Source organism: Protopterus annectens, chromosome 15.part0 (assembly GCF_019279795.1).
Source record: "Protopterus annectens isolate FY-2018-M chromosome 15.part0, PAN1.0, whole genome shotgun sequence".
NCBI lineage: Eukaryota > Metazoa > Chordata > Ceratodontiformes > Protopteridae > Protopterus > Protopterus annectens.
In genome coordinates, this window is record NC_056749.1 from 176,529,850 (window position 1) to 176,553,977 (window position 24,128).

Genomic DNA, 24,128 nt, shown 5'->3' on the forward strand with positions numbered 1-24,128 from the left:
AGTACCGCAAGTTCTGCGATTGGCTTAAGTACATCAGCTGATTGTTTGAAATGATATATGAATTGTACTTTCTTGTAACTTATTTGTCCGATGAAGCGATAGGAATTATCGCGAAAGCGCTTACGTCTTTGTGTTCTTAACAATAAATGTTTCTTGGTTGAGTGCAACACTGGTGCAGTTTTGCTTAATGCCTGGAAACTGTAGAGTCATTGCAAACAACCTCATAAAATAAATTAGCCACAAAACATTCAGACCAAACTTGAAAGAGCACATGACCTAGATAAATAAATGCAGTTGTCCCAAACACAGTACCCCTCAGATCACCAGCTACGCACTTTAACAAGCTGGGAAACATCTTGATTTACATAGTTTGTCACTTGCAAACTTTCAGGTTCATAGGTTGGTACTAGGCTATTAGCCCTAGCCATAACAATTCCCTGGCTATTTCTTCCCACATTATTTACTTCCCTGGACCCCTGTCTAGCAGGGCGACTGAAGTGATCCCCGGGTTGAATTTCCTTTCTCCCATCCAATCGTCAAGGTTCCTTTTGAAGAGGGCCAAAGAGGCACTCTGCTTGACATGTATGGGCAATCTATTCCAGAGTCTGGGGAGTCTCTGGGTCGGGAACCTATCCCTCCAGCATGTTTTGTTTATTGTGATGACAAGGTTTAGATCCCTGGAGCATGTGGCTCTGAGGGATTGGGATTTCTTTAAGTGTAGCATGTCCAACAGCTCTGGGTTTGACATGGCCTTGTATGTTAAGCAGAGATCACCTCTGAGTAGACGATATGCAACAGAGTATAGCTGGAGTTTTTTAAGGTGGTCAGCGTAGGGCATCTGCTTTAGGCCTGTGATTCTTTTAGTGAGGTATTTCTCTGGCCTTTCCAGTTGTTGCAGATGTCTTGAGAGGTAGATACCAAATGGGGTGTTGTATTCTATAATGGGTCTAATAAGGGATGAGTACAGTGAGTACAGAATGAAGACATATGGCTTCAGAGTCTTGCTGGCCATTTAGGTACTACAGTCAACCCAGTGTCAGTCAACTCTAAAACTTTTGTACCTGAGCATCATCTTCTTGTGACCTTCTACCTCCTCATTAACTGTGTCCTCCTCTTTCAGCCACCATCTTGCTTATTCTTTCTAATTCACTTGCATCCTTTTCCTCTTCTGCAAAGCAAACAGAGTCTGGCCTGGAAAGCTTCCAAGAAGAAAATCTATTCCCCTTTCTCAACCTTCAGGACATAACTTGCACAGGTAATGTGTAGATATAAGTATACATTACTACATCAGACTGACAATTTGTTGGGATGCAATGAGTTGAAAAAATTACATTGAGTGATGGAACCAACCCCCACATCCCCCTCAACTTTATATATACTAACTTCCTTACTGTACAACTATACCACTCAACTTCTATGTGCAAGAAATCTGGACAACGTCTGACAAAATCGGGGGACAAAGGCCCAAAAACAAGGACAGATTTTAATTATTTCTCTTATAAACTTAGAAAGTTGCTAGAGGGTTTGTGTTACCATAAGGTTTATGTTACCATACATTTTCTGAAGGATATGAAGTCTGAAACTTAAATGTATGTCATTTATATAATGACTTCAATCCTCAGATCATCCCAGTGATTTTCCAGAAAACCATAAATCTTATGAGGAATAGATCAAAAATATGAGGCAAACATCTGGACGTTCTGCAAAAATCTGGACAGTTGAGATGTAGCACGATGGATCAGCCAAAGGAAAACTACCATACCCAGACACCCACAATGTTCTCTGATACCAGAATTACACATTGCCACTGCTTGATACAGCACTACAAAAACACAGCCCACTTAGCACACCAGCAGTCCTAAAACGCATCCGTCCTAAAAAAAAACTGCCACTACATTACACAGAAGAACAAAAGTGTTATTTTGTTATACACAGTTACACTAAATTCATGTGTACTACAATATTCAAAGAAACAGATAACTGGCAACAGCTTTTCAGTAAGAATGAAAATTAAAGTATACTGGCAGTCAACATCCATCCATCCAACCACCTACAATCCCTTGTCCTGATTTTTTGCACATGGGGTCAGGGTGTCACTTCAACAGTCAGTCATGTATAGCCAAGGTTTATATTGGCAGCTGACTAGCCTTGCTGCAATAATTATTCTGCATCACACACTTGCATGTGCACTCACACAGAAGGCCAATTTAAGAGTGCCCTAATCCACCTACTGCATGTCTTTGAAATGTTGTTGGAAACTGGAACACCAAGAGGAAACCCACGTGAACACAGGGAGGATATTCACATTCCACAGAGAAGGTACCCAGCCGAGAATTGAACTGAAGGACTTCTTGCTGTGAGATGTAACCCATACACATTTTACATATATAATGTAAATAGATTTCTCTGCCTCTCTCCCAATAAATAATATATATATATACTAAAAAATGTGTGTTCATTTTATAATCCTGAAATACCGAATTTCAGAATCTTGATCATAAAGCCGAAACCCCAGAAGCACAAATTTCAAAATAGCGAACCCTACACTAACCACACACACACACACACACACACACACTACATACAAGCAGGGGGGGGGGGCAAGCCCCCTTGCACCCCGCCATGTGGGGGGTGCCCCCTACTCAAATATACTAACTCCAAGATCACACTACACAGACACAAACATGAGAACACCACCATACAAGCTACATTCTCCTCATGCACACACACATCACAGTAACAAAACAGACTGACACATACTAAAGCCCCTAACCAAAATACTTACCTGAACTTCCAGCTTATCCATTCACAAACTGCAACACCAGACGCGTTACTTCAACATCTCCAGACTTCGGGATTTTGGAATTTGCGCTTCTGGGGTTTCGGAATTTTGAGCTTTCAGCTTTATAATCTCGGGATTCTGAAATTCGATATATATGTGTGTGTGTGTGGTGTATGTATCTATATAATTTATATATACACACACAAACGTGTGTGTGTGTGTGTGTGTGTGTGTGTGTGTGTGTGTGTGTGTGTGTGTGTGTGTGTTTGTGTGTCTCTGTATATACACACTCACACACATATATTTAAGGCATGCTATGTAATAGTATTCCTGGGCTTTAGTGGTTCACTGCACCACATTTTTGGTATCTTCTATTTTTAGAATGCTTTTTATTATTATTGGAATACTTTTATTGAAATTGGCTTTGTGGCTTTGCCCCTCTGGTTCTGTCATGCTCTTGCAAGAAAGTGGTAAAAACGCCAAGCTTTTCGTTGGGAAGGGACATACCCACAAAGATATGACAGGATTAAAGAGGGACAGAGCAAGATGTGCTGTACTAAGAGCAGCCTTAAACACATGCACATGTGCGTATATATATATATATATATATATATATATATATATATATATATATATATATATATATATATACACACACACACACTCTCTTGCATCTCTGTATATCATTTCCTTCACACGCGCACACACTTGCATCGGCCTACATTTTATGACAAATTAGTGCTGCAAGGATTTCTAGGAAATGCATTAGCAAACACTAGACTGTGATGATTAAATTTATTCCATGCTACATCTAGTATGACAACATGCAAGACAGGTGAGTCTTGAAGATGTATGTTTTCATGCCTATTTGACGTAGGAAGATTAGAACGTAACTGCTCACCATAAGGTTCAGCTTCTGTAGGCCCCACCATTATGTTTCTATTAATACGTTTATATGTCTGCTTTTAGATTATGTAGAATATACTTTTTTGTAATAATTCCAAGATTACTATTTGTAAAATATATGCCACCTTTGTTGAAAGCCCAGTAATGGATACTGTGGTTGTAAAATAGCACCTGAATGGAAGATAATTGTGAAGAGGTCACTGACATGTTAGTTATAGCAGCTCTTCCTATTATTGACAGAAAAGATATGGCAATTACTGTTGCCGTGTCTATTTTCACTGTGCCTAGCATTGCAACAGACTTGCTAGATCAGACTAAATCCATTCAATTCTTACTACAGCTTTTTGTGAATGTCATTCTGTGTTTCACTGTAGGAGTTCTGGTTTATTGCTTGAGAATTATTATCAGCATATAAAAGAGCCTTAAATCTTGCATTCATATGACTGTTGAATGCCACAACGATCAGTAAGTTCCACTGTACTATTCTCTTTTTTTTTTTTCGTTAGTTTACTACCTTCTTTTTAGATCTTCAGGTTATGTAGCTCTGTAGGTATACCTCAGAATAAGGACACATTTCTAGGAGTGTTCAGAGCAAAAAGGTCCAGAACATCGCTAGGACTCTTCTTCTTCAAAGGAGCAGATTTTCACTCTCAGTGCGTTGTAGCAGTTGAGGAATGCCTTATTCTTGATAATAAGGCTCCATGCTGTGAGACACCTGTCTCCAACTTAAACTACTGATTTAGTGCCTTTCTGTGTGATTATCCTCAGTGTAACTGAATCACAGAAGAAAACCATCTATTTTGACTTGAGAATGATTCCATATATACAGAACGTATGCTTGCAGATTTTAGAAATAATAATTGCTATTAACATTGCTTTTTGTGGAGATTATTAAGTACTTTCTCCAGGCTTTGAAAATGTTGACTTTAAGTGGAAAATAAAAGAAAATTGGGGTGTTTATAGTTTATTTTGCATTTCTAATAAAAACTTAAAAGGAATAAAATAAAAATGATTTTTTGATAAAGAATGCTTTCTATTCAGTCACTCTAAAAAAGTAAAAAATTAAGGAAGAAGAGTGAAAACTGCAAAAAAAAAAAACACAGACAAGCTGATTTCAGAAAAGCATCCAAGGCTGTTTTTGCTGATTGGTATTGTTGGTTTCTGCTACCTAAATAACAATATTTTTATTACTTAATGCTTTTTAAATGATATTTACAGTATCTTGTGAATCTAGTACTTCTTCACCCAGTCACTGTTTTTGTGCAAGTGTTTTTAAGGCACAAAAGGAAGACCTATCTTGTGCCTAGTGTACTACCCTGACCCTCATATTGAGAGTTCTCAGTGGTGGCTAATGCTTATCTTCACCTACATATTTAAGTTTTTTGCTGTCTAATGGTCCACCCCATTCCTCATATTAAGGGCTCTCCCAGGTGGCTAGTGGTCCCCCTTGACCCATTGCGTCAGCCTTTGATCATTAGTCTAGGGGTACATAGAAGTATGACACCCACCCCTACTCAACCCTCACACACACCACCTGCACTCTCATACAGCTTCATCCCCAACCAATTGCATATGCATCTGTGAGTGTAATTACCCATACACACACATGCACTCGTATACACACACACATACGCACATACCTTTTAATCTTCTCTTATCAACCCCCCCCCCCCACTGTAACTTCCCAGGCAGACACCCACACACCCAAGCACTACCTGACCACTCAACTCCTACTTCTCCCATGATGGATGAACACCCATTACTCTGAGTGGCCAGGACAGGCCATGCTGTTCTATGCAGCTGAGCAATTTCCTGACTCATTCACTCTGTAAACTGTTTACCACTGGTAGTTCTAATGGTGAATACATGGCTTATTAGCATATTCTTCTCTCCAGACTACCTCATTAGCAGTTAGGACTGCTGTAGTGATGGCCCACTGCAATGCTGTATGTCTTAATGCAAAACCCCTGTGGTGGGGCTGCCTCTGATATAGGAAAAGTTACTGCAAAGTAACTTGTATGAATTCACCCCATAAACTTCTCTGTTTATCAGATTTGTTTGAGTCTGCCCTGATGTCCAATTTCCTTATGGTCATTGTGATTGTTCTGTGTTTTATCTCACACGAAATTCACGCTGAACTTGTTTTCAATGAAAGTCATGCCAACAAGTAACTCAATTGAATTTCTGTAAATCATGTAACTTCTTTGTAAATTAATTTTTACTTTTACAAACTTTAGGAAAATCATTCTTCTGCAATGTATAGACACTGTGTTAATATCAGAACATTTTTATAATGCTTCTAGCCATACCTACAGGATGAGGTGTTGTGTACTATATTAAGCTAATGTTTCATCCTTGCCTGAGACGTGACAATTCACTTATTCTGTGTTATTCCTCATCAGCTTGTCTGTCATATAAATGTCTGCACACATCCAAGTTCTTTATTGAACTCTCCTAAAGGAGATAATTTCACTTGCACGGACTATAACCGTCACTTTGCTTAAAGTGAAATCTGACTGTTCATGTAATCCTTGGCCAACCATTCTTAATAAAATACTATTGCACATAATTGTTGGTCAAACTAATAAAATCTTGAAGTGTAGATATTCACAGTCTTAGGTTTATCTCTCTTTTTTTTTTTTTTTTTTTAATGCAGTAAACTAAAAATCAGTAGACTTTTTGGGACCTCCTGCATTGTGAAGAACATATCCAACTAACTAGCAGATTCATTTGTTTTGGTACAAGAATGCTAAAACCTGTATGCAGTTACTGTAATAGTCTCTCTTTATCCTTCCTGAAACTTAAATTAATTATAACATGACAGGGCATTCGACTGTTGACATGCAGGCATGTAGAAAACTTCATACTTTCACACCTCAAAGGTTCTGCTCTCATTCTGGAAAAGTACAAATTCCTGGATCAACAACTTCGATTTATTTAAATTTGTGAACTTGGGTAAAGCTCTGATCTCAGATGTACACAATTTACCTAGCAGAATAAGGTACAAAAAGGGATAAAAAGCATACTTATTAACATTACACCTTAAATAGTAAAACAAAAGTACTCCATTAACTAATGCTTATATCTTGCATCATCTCTGAGTCAAGCAAGTTGCCATGAAATGAAAGGTTAACCAGCAGCTGCAGCTGAAATGTTTCTCATATTTATTAATGATGAGAGTTCTTGTCGCCAAGTACTCTGGTCCAAGCAAAAATAATTTGTTCTACTCTCCCTACACTGTACTCACTATTAGCACACAAAGACTAACATGTCATTACTAATGACCTCAACTAATGATTGGTATAGGAGAATTGTCAAAATAACAACATGAAGATATGATGTGTGCTGCTATGCATTGTCCTATATTTTAGGCTGTGCTGCAGTGGAGATTATCAGACATTACCTTCACATGTAAAGTACTAATAACCTTCATTATCCCTATTACTTCCTTACCTGTTTCACACAAATGCATCTAACACTTTATTTCTGAGTATAGTCTAAACCCAGAAGTACTGAAATGCACCATTTTAATTATCTCCTCACCAGCTGTATAAAATGGATGACCATAGATCTGGATAAGTTGCTGCTGTCTCAATCTAGAATGCTACATTAAAACATAAAATGGGTATAGGCAGCCATAAGCAGAGCATCACATATGACACATGTAATACATTAGTTACCACAATAAGAATTTAAAATGGACTTGTATGTGAAATCATAGATGGCATAGTTCATGGAGACACGATAGCTACTGAGTAGGTAGCATCCTCTAGAAGTGATAGAGGACAGCAGTAATAACGAGGACAGACTGTTCAAGGCATTGAACCCCAGGGTAGCAACATGTATGCTCAGTTGCAAGGACTATGCTACACTACAACATTTTCCTTTACTGAGCTCTACTGCTATCCCACAGATTCATCCTAACATTTCATCAATCTATAAGCAATAAACATTCCAACACTTGTACTGTTCTGTACCATATCCCTTACCTGAAAAACACTCTAATCTCTTTCTAGACTAACACAATACCTAACAGAGCTTATCTTACTCTCATCCTACCTATACCTTTACCCTATTTTATGCCACTATGGGCATTTATTTACTTCTCGGTTATACTAAAGCATAAATGTATTACAACTTTATATTTACTAATATTTGGAAGGGAGAAAAAAAATATTTATATATATTTGTTTTATTTGTACTAATTGTATATTCTACTAGAGTACTGACTGTATATTCTACTAGAGTTATCACATGCCATGTAAATGGTCCTCTGTACTACTTATAAATGTTAAGAATTGCTTTGTACTGTTTTCATCTAATATTGTATTGTATCATGGAGCTTTTCTCCCCGGGCCTCCGCTGAAAATGGACCTGTGTCCAGTCGGACTTTCCCAGTTAACAAAAATAAAATAAAATAAATAAAATAAATAAAAATTGTGAGAGAGTGCTTTTCAAAATGTACGCACCTCTTAAGAGAGAGAAACTGGGAATTCAAAAATTAAGGGGATAGATGTTAGCGCACATCTAGTGAGGAATGAGGAAATCGGGCTCTCCGTTAAGGAGGATATGCAATTCATGTAACAGAGAAATGTGTTGACTTGTACCCTGAACTACCACCCCCACAAGCCATGGTCTTGTGCACTGGTCCCATTCCATTTTTTGATACTCTGTGCCTTTCCCAGGTAATGGCTGAGATGGGTGATCTCAGCACCAGTTCATTTACTTGTTTAGCAAATGATTACCCTCCCCAGTTCACTTCAGCTAAGAAGGTCAGTAAATGACTAGCCCTTCTCAAATACACGATCCAACAGCACATAAAACAGGGATGGGCACACAACTAAAATGACTTATGCTTATTTTCACAGTACAATGTCAGTCTGCCTTTATGTAAAAGCTTCTACACATAAGAAAACTTCAACTTGTTTCTTTCGGCTTTTCCCAGTTAGGGGTTGCCACAGCGGAACTCCGGTCCGCTAATGACTGGCAGTAGAGTTTGACGTGCTGGCTTGCCAGGCCTAACGCACAACCTTCAACGAAGGAACGCCCATTCACGCATGTCGCCACACAGAAGACGCTCTAACTGAGAATCAAACGGGCAACGTCTAACTGGGAGGCGACAACGCTACCGCAGCACCACCACCGCAGTACACATAAGAAAACTTTAACTATTAATTGTAATTCATTTCTGTATTCAATGGCAAAGTAAATGATGACAATATAAATTCCTAAGGACTGCAATGTAAAATGCCTAACAGACAGAAGTGACATTTTATTTGCTTTGGCATTCTTTTGCTAACACTTGTGCTAACTGACTTCCTCACAAACACTAGTAATAAAAGGAAAATGTGTTCTACCACACACCATGATATACGTCCGAGTTTACACTTTTATAAGTACACTACAAGTGCTATGATGCAAAATTGGCTTTTCTGATAATTTATTTGCATTTTAATTTAAAAATGAAAATGTGACTGAAATACTGCCGAATTTCTTTGTATTTTAATTCAAAAATGAAAGTTTGATTGAAATACTGTCTCATCTATTTCTTCTGATGAGTCTCCTATCTCCTTCAAATCTGTGACATATTTTCATATCATTGTATCATTTACATGGCCGTTTTCTATGGAACAAATGCTTATTCTTACTTGTCCAAAGTCTCATTACATTTGACAGTTCTTTTGTTGGCTTCTATATAGGCTACTGGAATTATCAACTATGTAAAATATGCAATTGTTAGAAATGTAAGACAGAGGCCAATTATTTGCTTTAGTTTTCTGAAACACTACTGTTAAGAAAAGTGTGCGTTTTTGTCTTGTATTTTTAACCATGTCAGAGATGCTCGCTATTCTGGTAACCACAAAGAAGAGTTAATAGCTGTAGAGCTTCTATCTGACTTCAGCTGGAAGTGCAAAGGCTACATTCCATAGTTCTTAACTCCTGCCACACACTTCAGCTTTTCTGCATCGCACAACAGAAACACAAAACATAAATTTAGGTACAGCAATAGACTTTGTTGTTAGTTGGCAGTGAAGCACTTTAATGATTTGGAATAAAACTAAGTGAGGTAAGAGGAATAAACAGTAACGTCTTACCTTCTGCCTGCGTTTTTCCTTTCTCTTGTCCTCTGTGGCTTGTAGCATTTTTTCTTTCCATAAATTAAAGAAATAAGAAGGATCTGTATAAAATTTGAGACCATCTTTCTTGTCATCCCTAAAAAAACAAAAAAAAAAAATCAAGCAAAGTGAAATAAAGGTAACATGCTATGATTAACAAAGGTTACCATTCCATTTGAGCTCCTGTCTTGCTGTCCACATTATACTGTCTTGCTTGTAATGGTCTTATCTGGTAGTATATGAAACCATACAAAAGGTACAAGACTTAATGATAAATGAATGCAGTTGGACACTGTTTCTTTTATAACCCTAGATTCTTTTTTTTTTTCCTCAATTTTTTTTTATTTTTCAAATACATTTGAATGAATTCCATAGTATTTATACACAACATCTTAAATAACTATGTACACTACTTATATTAGCCTGACACTATAACCGATATTAATGTATACAGTTACTTTGTCCAATCCATTATCAGAGTATCTGATCAATTATTGTATAGTGTCAATCAATGATGAGACTTTTCCCCATTGGTTGTTGATAAATGGCTTTGGCTAAATTCTTAGTTCTTTAATTTTAATTTCCAATAATGCTGTGGTCTTCAGTAGGCTGTAGAAGTCTTCCAAAGTTGGTATTGTGTTTGTATTCCATCTTCTTGTTATACACTTCCTTGAAATTGCAAGTATAGTCCATACTAGATACATGTTTGACCCATTCAAATGAGGACCTTCATTCACATTTAATAATACAAGAGCTTTAGTTAAATAAAATGATTCATTAAAAACGCTTGTAGAAAGTTATCAATACCATTCTAAAATGGATTCATTTTAACACAATCAAAGAAAATGTGGTTCCAATCTGCATTGTGTACTTGCTCACTTCTCCAACATATTCCTTTTATGGAAGAACTAATTTTACTGATTCTATCTGGGGTTAAGAATGCTCTGTGCAAGCATTTCCAATTAAAAACTTTCCAGTATTGTGTAAAGGATGTATATTTTATCGATAATGAAATATTTATTTTAATATCTTCAGTTAACTGTATTGAGTGTCCTTTTGTTTTATATTTCCAGTATGAGGTTTTGGGTGTTGTTTTATAGTTTATCAATATCTTGTAAAAGTCTGAAGTACTGTTTCCCATGTCAAAGTCCTTGTATATGATTTCCTATATTTATTTCGTAAATGTAGGTATTTCTTTAAATGAAAAATTGTTAATTATTCTACCTAAATCTTGAGAATATGACCGAATACTCTATAAAGTTAGCCAGCCCTGTTGTGGAATTTTGTATGTTTTTATTACTTGCATATCTAAAACTTTTAGTTCTTGATACATTGGAGCCAACAAACAAATCCTTTCTGTTCCCAGTAATTAATAATTTCTCTATATATTTTATGTGGAAAGTTCTTTAATAAATGGTGTTAAAACATCAAACCAGATTTTTAATTCTATATTTGCATTAATAATTTTCCTAAATGAGTCAATGTAATAATTATACGGGTTTTAGTAGGTTTAGATATATTATACTGCATGCCAACACATATGTGCCATGGCAAATTGTTTTTATGTTGTTTGAAATTTTTTTTGTAAATCAAATTCATTTATTGATATTACAGTTAGTAATTCTTTGCAATTTGCAGAGTAATTTGGACTTGTCCATTCTGAGACTGATTTAGATATTGACGCTTTTATATATGTTTCTATATCAGGAAAGTTTAATCCTCCACGTTTCCACGGACTGATATGATCTATTAAAGCAATTTTGTTTCTTTTGGGAAGCCATAAAAAATGTATTAGGCATGAATGTATTTCTTTAACTATATTCCTTTCTGGTAACAGATGTATTGCCAAAGCTATATATAGGATATTGGGTAGTAAAACCATTTTTATTAACTATAGTCTAGCTTCAAATGTTAATATTATTTTGTTCCATTTTTCCACAGAGATTTTAATTGTATTGATGATGATGTAGTTTTTTGAGATTAATTCATTATTATCCTTGCATAACTCAATTCTTGATACTTAGATTCTTGTTTCTCTATGATGTGATCCCCCTTAGTCTGCAGTTCTTTTTTTTATTTAAAAATTTGTGATTTATTGAAATGGAGTCCTGAAGTCATGAAATTTGTCAATTAATATATCTAATTCTTCCAATGTCCCTTTTGTATTAGATAATGTTAGTAATATATCGGCAAATAGCATTACTTTAGAATTGTATTGTTCATAAACATATATTCCTTTGATTTTTATATTGTTACGGAATGAATCTGCCTATTTAAATAGCCAGAGCTAATAGAATCTGTGACATGGGACATCCTTGTTTAGTGCCTTTTGTTATATGTATAGCTTCAGAGGTAAAAGGACTTAACTTGACATATGCTAAATTATTTGTATGTGTATATGCATTCAAATAGCAATAGGATTTTGAATAAATAGTCCCAATTTAGGGAATCAAATGCTTTCTCTATATCTAAGCCAATTATGAGTGTTTCTCTATTTTCTTTTTTAACATGATCTATAAGAGAAATTATCCTTTTAATATTGTCATGTGTGTCTCTATGATATATAAATACAGTTTGATCATTATTTATTGTTTTAGATAGTGGTATTTTCATTCTGTTAATATTGTCATAAATATCTTAGTCATTATTTAATAATGATATAGGTATATATGAGGTACAGAGGTTTGGGGATTTGTTTTCCTTTAGGATTGCTGTAATTGAGGAATATCTCCAAGAGGGTGGTATTAAAGCTTGTGACCTGAAATTCTAATAGAGATTTATGGAAGAGGCGTAGTATCTTTGAAGGAAAAAGTTTATATTTTTCCATAATTATGCCAGCTATACCTGGAGCTTTATTATTTTTACCCGCTTATTGTATCTGTAATTTCTTTGTAGGATATGGGTGCTTGCAGATCTATATTTTAACATTTTTCATCTAGATTTAATTGCTCGATATGTTTATTTTCTTTTTTGGAAATGTTCCATATAGAGATTTCTATAGGCATCAAGAATGTCACCTACATCAGAGACATTTTTCCCTTTCTTTTCATGGAAGATAGTATTAGCTTTTGATTGTATTTTGATTCTTGTGGATACATTATGTAGATATTTGGGAGAAGTGGCCAAGGTATACATTTTAAATTTTTCTAAAATCTAAACTAGTTTTATGTGTTAGAATTTTGTTGTACTTATTAATACTTCTACTTTCCTTTTCATCTCCAAATGATTTTGATTTTTTCAGCTTTTACTGAAAAAAAGTTTGGATTGTAGATATAATAATTCAGAATCACATTCTATGATTTTTTTTTCTGTACCAAGTTGGGTTTTCCCTTATATGTAAGCATTTAATGAGTCCCATATCATTATTTTATTTATCTCTGTGGTGCAATTAAGATCTAAGAAGAACTGTAATTCAGATAATAACCAGGGTTTGAACTCTTTAATTTTAGTTATATATGCTGGAATTCTGGAGTTAAATATTAATGATTTGTACCCATTTTGAAGTTTTAGTATCAATGAATTGTGGTCTGAAAAGTGGCAGCCAGTGATTAAATTATGATTTTAGAGTGTAAGTCATGGGCAGCAAATACATTTATCTATTCTAGTTTGGGTACCAAATCCGTGATCTTGATGGGAAAACAACAAAGATTTATTTTCTTTAAATCTGAAAGTAACTACAAGATGAAATGATTCTACCAACTTGTTTAACACTTTTGATACAGCAGATGTATGCAGTGATCTTTTACTTGTAGTTTCGGAAATATCAAATATACAGTTAAAATCTCCTCCTAATATTAAGTTGTCTTAAACATTTGGATTTCATTACCAATAATTATAAACAGTTCCTATTCCAATGCCTGGGAACCAGTATACATTGGCTAGGGTCCATATTCTGTTGTATTTAACTATTACTAATGCCATAAGGCCTTCTTTATTTTCATACTTATAAATGATTTCTGGGTTAATCACATTTTTTTCCATAAAATTGTTACCCCTTTGTCTTATAGCTGGATTGCACCAATATCATATATTCCTTAGGATTCCATTTGTAACTGTCATTGTTTTGAAATTAGTTTTTTGAAGGAAGACAATTTCTGCTTTGTTCCATTTTAAATATTTCAGTAGATCTGATCTCTTGCTAGCATTGTTTAAGCCATTAGTATTTAAAGATGATAAAGTTAAATCTATCCTAGGTTATTTAGACTATGTATTTTTTGTTTTATTGTGAATATTAAACACTCCTCCAAGTAAAGTAATGTTTTTGTCAGGCATACTAAAAATGTTTTTGTGAAATAACTTTAAATTAATAAATGTTAACAAAACTAAGATCCGTACTAGCCATGGAATGAAAATCATTCCTAATTTGATGGATAAACCTAAGTCCATCACATTATCACTCATACCTTGATAATCCAGAATATCTGAGCTCCATAAATTGAATTATATGGAGAATATTTGTAATATGAATACGCAATATTTATATTATTTTGAACATAGTACTATTGTAGATTAGACAGAATTCTAATACAATATAAATATCTACTTATTGTATAAGCAATTAATATTTACATGAAAGATAGATGACAAGCAATTCAATGATAGTAAAGTAGGATGCATCATATATAAAATCTCAGTAAAAGATTATAGCACACAGTTATTTAACATATTCACCCTTATTGATGAAGCCTTTCAAAACGTATTGCTTAATATAAATAGATGGTAATATTTATACCTAATGTTTGTAATGCAATATATTTTACTGGATATATCAGAAGTTATATTTCATTGTTTGCCAGCATTTAAGTAATCGCTTTGTTTGTTGCTAACTTACTTAAAGCATCGTTTGTTTTATGTGAACATTGATGAAAATTAGTGCATTTAAATTATCAGTGCATCCCTCTTCCCCCATTTCCTACACATAAGGATTTCCGTTATCTGTCATTTCTTATTATAAAATGAGTGAAATTTATAGGTTAAAAACAACAAATTCACTTATTGTGATTTAATGATTTCAAGTTCCCTTTCCATATTTATAAATTGCTATTTTATGGCATATACTGAAGGTTTTTAGATTTACATGACAACATTCTATTTTGTATAAACAGCAAAGGTTAAACTGAGTGATTGTCAATTTAATACTATTTGTTCAGAATATGATTGTTACATTCTATGACATTTCACGTTCAGGCTTCTATTGTTTCTCTTGAGCAAATTTGTCGGTTTGATGTCATGTATAAGCATTAGTTAACCACTCAAGTATTATATATGGTCAAGATAGGTTACAAAAACTACAATTCAAGTTAAAGGAATTACATGACTTGTTATGCATATTTACTTCTATAAGAAAATCATCATGCTTACCCCTGATGTTCAATGTAGTGCATGTCATTTATGACAAGTTAAAACAGTAGTGTTATTATACACAAGCCCATGTTATTAAATCCTGTCTTTAATATCTAAATTCTGCAGACTGCTTCATCTTATATGACAATTATATATTTTATGTCTAGATTTACTAAAATCCTACATTACATAACTATTGTGTGTGGCTTTTTTGGCTGTTGCTTAGTTATTTGAGAGCCCACAACTGTAATGCTTATTCTTATTATTAGCTCCTTCCAAGCATGTTTATACAGTCCATAGACTTTAAATTATGAGACCCTTCTAGTTTCTTATTTGTTATAAGTATATTTCTGTCTTTACATACACACACATCAGTACTTCAAGCACGGGCGACAATACTCATCCAGTTTTGCCAGAATACCATTCACTAGTTCATGTGGTGTGTTTCCAGGCTGTTCTTAAAATATCCATATCAATATTTGTCCTTTTCCATTTTACTAGCCTGTACCATACAGTGGCCACTTTGCCAGTGAACCACTCTGCACACCTTCCATTCCCACAGATATTTCCACAAAGGAAATCTGATGACTCTCTAGCACTTCCTGTCAACCCCAAACACCTGTAGAATCTGTTATCCCCATATGCCCAACACATCCAAGCAAGCTTACCTCCCTGACCACTGCAAAGGGTTCTGCACAAGACCAAGTGCTCTTAGTCTTTCACAATAACTCAGACTTCCACTCTTATGCAAGTCCTTAATGTGTTCGGACCAAAATATATTTTAAATATAAAATTGCACTTATTATTTATTTATTTTTTTTTATAATCAAAAATCAACTTTAATGAGCAAAACAAAGCGTTGGGAGACCATGAATATGTGTACATGTGGTTTAAAACAGCCCTTTTATTTTATATATTTATTTATTTGTTTATTTTTAAACCAAAAGCATTGCCAAGAATCATCTCTGAGGCTCCGCAGAGCCATTAAACATTATAGTCACTCTCTCTCCATTACCATAGCAACCTAGGAGCATCTGTTTCTGTTAGTGTGTCTGTGTACTGTATACCAGAGGCTCGCAATGCACCTGAAGCAAAACTTCACTTCATTGCAACTTCAAGCCTAAATTCCCACCCTTTCAGCAAGGCAGCAGCCGGGAAGAGGACAGAGAGCAAACAAATCCAAAAAAAAAAAAAACCCTCCACAACAAGTGATAACACATTCTTCCAGCCTTCCCACCTCTCACTCAGCAGATGTATAAACAAAGTATTATCTGCCAAAATATCCCAAATCACAGTTTTATCCACTCCCTTCCTCTGGATCCAGGCTAAAACGCCAAATGTCTCTTCCTAATACACAAGCATCAGTAAACCTCTATCACAAGCTGCAACCCACAGCTTCCTGGATATGAAAATGGCAACATACAACAGCTGCCAGAGACAGCTGCATCCACACACACCATGTCAGGCTTAATCAAACAGCACTTGAAGCTATGATACCTGCCATAATTGATATTAACTATGTTTAGACAGAATAATGATGACATTCTTACTAAGAGCTTTCTACTATTATTCAGCCAGGATATACATGACATTTCTAAATCATACTTTAACTGAATAAGGTATTAGTCTCCATGACCACATTTGTTTTTCAAAACACTCTACTGTTACTGCTATCAGAGTTCAAGTAGAACAGAAACTTCTATGTTTATATTATATGCTGTTTTGTTTGGCTTCTATATAGTGTAAAGAGTAACCCATCTTGACCTACCTTTTGTTTGTGAAGAATTACTGGATTCTTTGAACATTCTGAATAAATCATTACTGTTTCCCAGTTGTTTACGAAACCCTCCTTTCTGTTTTAAATAAAAACAGATAAGTGATGTACCATGTCAGTTGATACTTTGCGAGATGTAGTTGTAAGAGTTATTTTTTGGGACAGCTATCTTGGAGTCCTTTTTTAGTTTCTTTCTAGCATCAGTCCAAGGATTTGTTTCTTTTATTCTTTTAAGAGTAGGAGCCATCCATTCCATTTCTTCTGGGATAGAGACTTTTTTTTTTTGATGAATACAGTAGCTTTTTCTAATTTATTAAATGTTCTCATCTCATTGGCAAGAAGTATTTTTATCCTGGCTGGAAAGGCCAGTTGTGCTTTAATGTTGTTTTGTTTCAACAGTTTTATTATTGGCCAGACTTTTTTCCTTTGTTCTAGTATTCTGGAAGAATAATAATTGTCAAACCTTATCAGGTTTTGATTGTATTTTAAGGGTGATTTTCTCCAAGCAGATTTTAATATTAGTTCCTTGTCCAGAAATGAAAGAAATATAACTATGGATCTAGGTGGAGTATTTGTTGAGTCAGAAGTAGGTTTCCTCAGTGCTGTATGCGCACTTTCAATTCCAAAGGAAAGTCCTGCTTTCAAGTCTAAAAATTCAGGAATCCAGGTTATTAAGAATGAAATAATGTCTTCACCTTCAGTGTTTTCAGGCAGACCAAAGATCCTTATGTTGTTTCTCCTTTCCCTGTTTTCTAAGTCATCTATTTTGTTAAGCAGCCATGTATTCTGTTTAAGCAGAAATTCTTTGAAATTCTTCCTCTTTGAGTCTCCCTTCAATGTCATTTAGAGAAGTCTCTATATTTGTTATTTTTGTATGGTGTTGCTGTAATAGTTCCTTAAGAGTATCGGTCTGTTTTTGAGAATTTAATTTGAGGTTTTCTAAGTCATTTTTAAAGCCATCCATCTTCAAAGATAGTTCCTGTAAGGTAGATGTCATCAATTGCAGTTCTTTTTTCAAAGCAGCGTCTGGATGAGAATTCCTTGAGTTGTTCATATTCAGTGACTCAATACATCTCCAAGTTATTTGACGGGAAAAATTTTGCACATCTCCACCAAAATTGATATTTATGTAGTTTAGCAGTTTATCTATAGATTTCTGATGTTTTTAAACTTGAAAATAATAAAATTGTCTTGTATTATTATGCTAGTTTATGGAGCTCTCAAAATTCACTGTTCTCAGTTGGCCATCTAGGCTCTGCCCCCCCCCCCACCCACCCATAACCCTAGATTCTGATATTGCTTATGGTCTTAAAGAACCCTCTTTATTTTTATATTTTTATTACCATTAACAAGCATCTAAACATCCATGATATAACATCACATTATTATCTTTCTATTTGCCATTATCATGATGTACATTTTTTATTGATACCGATTCTTACTTGTATTAGGGGATATTGAATTAATCCCTGGCCATGCAGAGAATATGACAAACAAGTTGAAATATATTGCCATTGCCACTGAAAATGCTTGCTGCATGTGAAGCAGTTTCCTTGGTTAGAAGCTTGGATTTGTCATCACAGGAGCCACATAAGGGGAAGTAAGTGGTTAGGAAGACCTTCTATATTGCCCACCTTATCATGAAGGGTTTCACATCTAGATCAAGAGAGGTCATTGTGTCCCTGTACTCTTCTCTTATCAGGCCAATGATTGAGTACAATGCCCCATTTGGGATGTATCTTACCCGACACCTGCAGCAGTTGGAAAGACCCCAAAAGTTCCTCACTAAGAGGATAAAGGGTCTTAAACATGTCATATGCTGCCCGACTGAAAAAACTCCAGCTCTATTCAGTCACATACCGCCTACTCAGAGGTGATCTGTGCCTGACGTACAAGGCCATGTCCAATCCGGAATTAATGGACATGCTCCACCTCAGAAAATCCAAATCCATCAGAGCCACGAGAGCAAGAGACTTAAAACCTCAACACAGAAATAAATAGGACATGCTGGAGGGACAGATTCATAACCCAGAGGCTCCCTACACTCTGGAACAGAATCCCTATTCATGTCAGGCAGAGCCCCTCACTAACTCTATTCAAGAGAAATCTTGACGAGTGGATGGGAGATCGTAGGTTTACCCCGGGGGTCATCTCTGTGTCACTATTAGACAGAGGCACAGTAAACTAAACCCTAAATGGGAATAGTATTCTCATCCTAAGGGGTGATGAAAGCCACACACACCCTGGCTAGGCTTATAAATGCCCTAGGGCAGATAGCCTAGTACGAACCTATGAACCTATACTTTAGTCCTGGTACGTCGCATTGTAACATTTTCCAGAAATAAATAAAAGGAGAGGTGGTGAATTGTTTATACTGGATTCTAAAGATGTACTTTGCTCACCAGTTCTAAATCCACTTTACCCTGTTGATACAGATCCAAAACTGATGCTGCCTTTGAGTTTGCAGATAAATGTCTTATGTTGCTTGTGGGTATAATTTACATTCTGTCTGCATGGACATGCATATGCAGGCTGCAGCTAAGATTACTACATTGTCAAAATCCCAGTGTGCAAGTACAGTGACTTTAGTATCCATACGGGGCTGTACCACAATGGTCCTAACCACGGAAACATTCCTAGACTTTCTGTAAAACAAAATGACGCAGAACTTACCAGACCTAAATCTTTGCTTGGAAAACATGCATTCCTAGACTGGATACTTGCAAACAAGACAAAGTGACCATGAGTGCATAAAGAACAGCATTCTATGCTCTCAGTGACCAATTGATAGTCATCAGTATGTTTAGTAGATAAGGCCAACACCACAGACCCCAGTGACCAAGGCAGCTACAAATCGTATACTAACAAAGTAGTGGAACACTTTGTTTACACATTTTTTCAAACTGCAGTTGTATTAAAACTCAAAAATATTAAAAGAGAATTCTAGAACACCTGCTGGAGATTCTGACACCTTTTCTTATACTGTCCAGACTGGTTATAAAAGACTGATTTTCTAATGAAATTAGGAAAGCCTACAAAACACAAAAGGAATTATGGCATTTTCAAAATGTCTAATGATCGGATTATGTAGGGGGGGGGACTACTATTATATATGGAGGAATCTCTGCAACAATCAGACTTCAAGTGCAAAAATCAAATGCCATGATACATAGGGAACTTATTAAATAATACAAACAAAAATATAATTGCCATCATGTGTGAGACCTGGAAGCAAATTAACATGGGTTATGAATACATGCTATAAACAGAAAGCTAAAATGATATTTTAATGTAAAATCTTCTTTTTCAGAAAAATCTGAAATACAATAAGAGGCAAAGGCCAAAGAGTGTTTGTGTGTGTCTGTCTTGTCTGTGTGTGTTATATACATAAACATCAGATGGGCACCTGGAATGCAGAAACCCTGAGTTTGGCAATCCAGGAAAAACACAAACGTTGAAGTATGATATGGTAAACGGTAATGGTTTGGATGAAAAAATAATGACCAGATGTTAAATTTTGAGTGAAGAGTCTAAGCTTCTTAAGCTCCAATGTTAAAAGAAAACTCTGCAGTAAAGAAGGCACCTTTTTCAGATCTCTTTTGAAAGTAATCTTGATGTACACCTTTGTCAATTACAAGGCTTCTTCACATCAAGCAGTAGTAACAGGGTTTTTAAATGCTGTAGCCAGGAGCAGTGAGGTAGGCCAGTGAGATGAGTGAATTCAAAGCAATGGGTGCATCCATGTGTAAGTGCATGGTAGGTGGAAAAATCCACCTAACTTGCATATAGTGACCTAGGCCATGTATATCCCTTAGTTCCTTCTCTGTTTTCCAAAGCTTTACACACTAAAATACGAGTTTGGTTCATATCATTATTTTATTTGTCAGAAATGATCAGTTTCTTTATTTTCACTTCTTATTGAATATAAACTAGAGCGGAGTTTGAAAAGAGCACCAGGTTAGTTTAATCATATCCTGTCAGTATTAGGTGCCTGTTTTTACTGGGCAAAACAGATTGAACATTAAAGGCCCTGGTCAGGCCATCCTGTATAACAATGTTATAATATTTGTGCCATGAGGATTGTGCTTACTTTTATAGGGTTCTTGTAGCCAGAATACCGGGAATTTATTGGAGAGATCTGTTCTTTTTGAGATTAATCATTCACAGAAAGGGCACTTTTACTCACTAACTAGTGAGCTTCCTTAGATGTTTTTTGTGTGTAAACGTATTTAGTGGCAGAAATGGCATAGATCAGGTATAGTGATACAGACCCAGAATGTCCAGTCTGAAGAGCTGGACAAATATTTTTTGTGTGAACGAATGGATTCATTAGAGCAGACACAGTGGTCAAAAAACATGCGTAGCCTGAGAGTTCTATCAAGTATTGTGGGGTTCATTCATTACACCTAGAATATTTCTTTAAGGCTAGGACTGCATTTTTCAGTGATCCCTAGTCGGTAAGGCATTATTAGCCTTGCAGAAATTTTTATATGGAATTGAACAAATAAACAGAGGAGCTAAAGCCTAGAAGATATCCAGCATAGGCTGAGCAAAAACCAGGTTTGTAATGGGTAACTGTAAAAGAGGCCATTATCTGACTAGCAGCCAGATCATTTTGTTAGGCATATGCCCATGTCCACTCAGTGGTGTTGGTGATTACCAGCTAGTCTTAACAGCTAGTCCCTCGATCAACTACCAATAAGTAGCTATAAAACCAAAGACAATAAATTGAAATTAATAACATTGCTGTATGAAACACAGATTATGGGGTCCCTGGTCAAAATCTTTTCAAAAAGAAAGCTGGTGAATTCTAAAACAACTAGATTTTAACACCATACAAGGGTTATACCAGGGAGAAACTTGAAGGTGAAAAATAAAAGATAATACTTAGAAAAGTTTGCATATTGAAGTGTGTGGTTGTTGAAAGAAAATGCACCCAATTTGCATATAGAGGACTACTACATTAAAAAAAATAGAAAATTATTTAAAAACTATTTCAAAAAACGAATGTAAATGCAACACAGATGAAAGATACAAAGCAATGCCGACTTCTTTTCATTGAGTCTTATATGTCCATGTAGCCAGCTCAGTGGTATTTAGTAATGATAAAAAAATGGAAAAGACAGCCTAGGACCAAGCGAGTCCAATGTGTCCCTGTAGTTAGCATGCAATAGCTTAGACAGGCTTGTCCCAAATTGGAATTTCCAGAAGCTAGAAAGGTGGATGTCCTGGCTTGTTGAAAAGCTTCCAGACTGTTTCCTCAGAGGGTGTGGCCACTTCTCTCTCTTCATGGTGGTGTCCTTCTGGACTCTTTTTTGTAGTGCATGTCCACGTCGTTATCCCCATATCTCTTTCCATGGAGTTATGGCCTAATATCCAGAAAAGGCAGAAATGAAGGAGGTATCATGTTTCCTCTATAATCATGAAATTCGTCTAACTGGTCCAGTTAATTTCCAAGAGAATATCTTCAAGGTCCAAAGAAGTTATCTTACCACTGTACCCTTCTTTATCAGACCCATCACAGAACACAATGGCCTTTTGCTATGTACAAATCCAAACACATTGTTCAAATGGAAAGCCCAATGATTTTCAACAATAAAAAGTAAAGAAATAATAAATAAAGACCTGAAATTCTCCATTGTGCTGTTTACTTTTTTAGGGAATTAGTTTTCTGCTTCTTGCAAGTATCTACTTTTGCAGAAGTTCTCTAATTTTTATCTTATATTTTGGCCTGTCCCTCATTAAGTTATTATTTTTTTGGTAGATCTCTGAGAATTGCAGCCAGTCAATAATACCAAAGATTAGATTTTCATAGTTCTTATTACTCAGAAAATGCATGTCCGTGCAGCACCAGTTGTTAAGTGCAGGGCAACTCTAATTCACTTAAAAATTACGGTTCTGAGTAGTTAATGAAATGCTATTCTAGAAAGCCAAAAGTGTAAGGTTTGAGTCTTTCTACCTAAATTTGTCTGTTGTACATCTTTGATTAAATCAATTAATCAGATGCTTCTGAGTTGCTGCAGAAAAGGAGCACATTGCCCAGTGGGATGAACCAATAAATAAAAAGATAAAAAGTAATATTTAAGATTTGTCCCTCCGATATCTTTGGCTCGAGCAAAGAAGCTGAAAGGTATTTTGGTGTGGTCATTATAAAACGTGGCTTTCTGGCAAATCCTTCTCTATTGCAGGCATCTGTGTTTCGTTATTCTCTAGAAAATGCTTGCTAATGTAAAGCTAGCTATTCTAACAACTTTCTAAGTATATAAGAAATATTTAATATGTTTCTGATTTTTTGTTTCTAGTTCTTGCATTAAAAAGTTGAGAAGGTAGAGGGTACTTGCAGTGAACTGGACAGTCCTGACAATAGTGAGCTGAGTTACATTTCTAGCCATTATTTATTTACTTATTCACTCGATCTCAAGCAATATCTGAGATGCACATTTACACAAGTGGTGCGTGCGCGAGTGTGTGCGTACGTGTGCATTTGTTTGCGTGTGTGTTTGCACCTGTGTGTGTGCGTGCATGCACATCCTTGTATAAAGATATCATTTCTTGGATGTTCTTCATACCACATTGCTGCAGTCCTAACACTTGGGTAGTCCGCTGTCCCAGTCGGCCCGAATACCAAAGTATATGGCTGACGTCGGTCAAGGCGCATTAGTCTGACGTCAGGGTACAAATGCGCATGACCGGCCATATCCTCAGTCTTTTGCCGCATGGTCCGATGCAGAAGCAGTTTTGCAAGTGCAGGTTGGCGTTCTGAGATTTTCCCGTTGGGGATTATTTTGGTGTTTTCTTGCCTCAGTATTTTACCGGATGTCAGAAAAAGTGAATAACTGTATTTCTTGTGGGAAACAGATACCTCATAGGGATTACCATACCTTGTGTATACCTTGCCTAGGGCCTGAGCACGACGTTGTTGGCTGTCGCTCTTGTGCTAGATTTAACAAACGCACTATAAAGAGAAGATTAGATTGTGCCAGGTTAGTTTTGGGAAGCGGTGTAATTATAAAATGCCGCCGGATGCCAAAAAAGCGCAAGGACAAAACAGCAAAGCCTAGGCTGGAAGAACCCGGTTCTTAGAGGGCTCGGTGGAGCCAGGGGTTCAGCCAGAAATTTCTTTGGAATCCCAGGGAGAGACTTTATTACTGCAAGATGTGACCTCTCAGGAGGTAGGCCAGGCGGAAGGGGCTTCTCAGGTAGCTGT

General features: G+C 35.9%; 1 protein-coding gene across 3 annotated transcripts in view; it reads right to left on the reverse strand.

The window, feature by feature from the left end:
- Positions 1 to 24,128, reverse strand: part of LOC122790096 (wiskott-Aldrich syndrome protein family member 3-like) — a 995,086-nt gene that overhangs the window by 305,873 nt on the left and 665,085 nt on the right. For all 3 annotated transcript variants that reach the window (XM_044057665.1, XM_044057666.1, XM_044057667.1), the window contains one exon: positions 9,784 to 9,901. In XM_044057665.1, the coding sequence (XP_043913600.1) occupies positions 9,784 to 9,901 (118 nt within the window). The remainder of the gene's footprint in view (positions 1 to 9,783; positions 9,902 to 24,128) is intronic.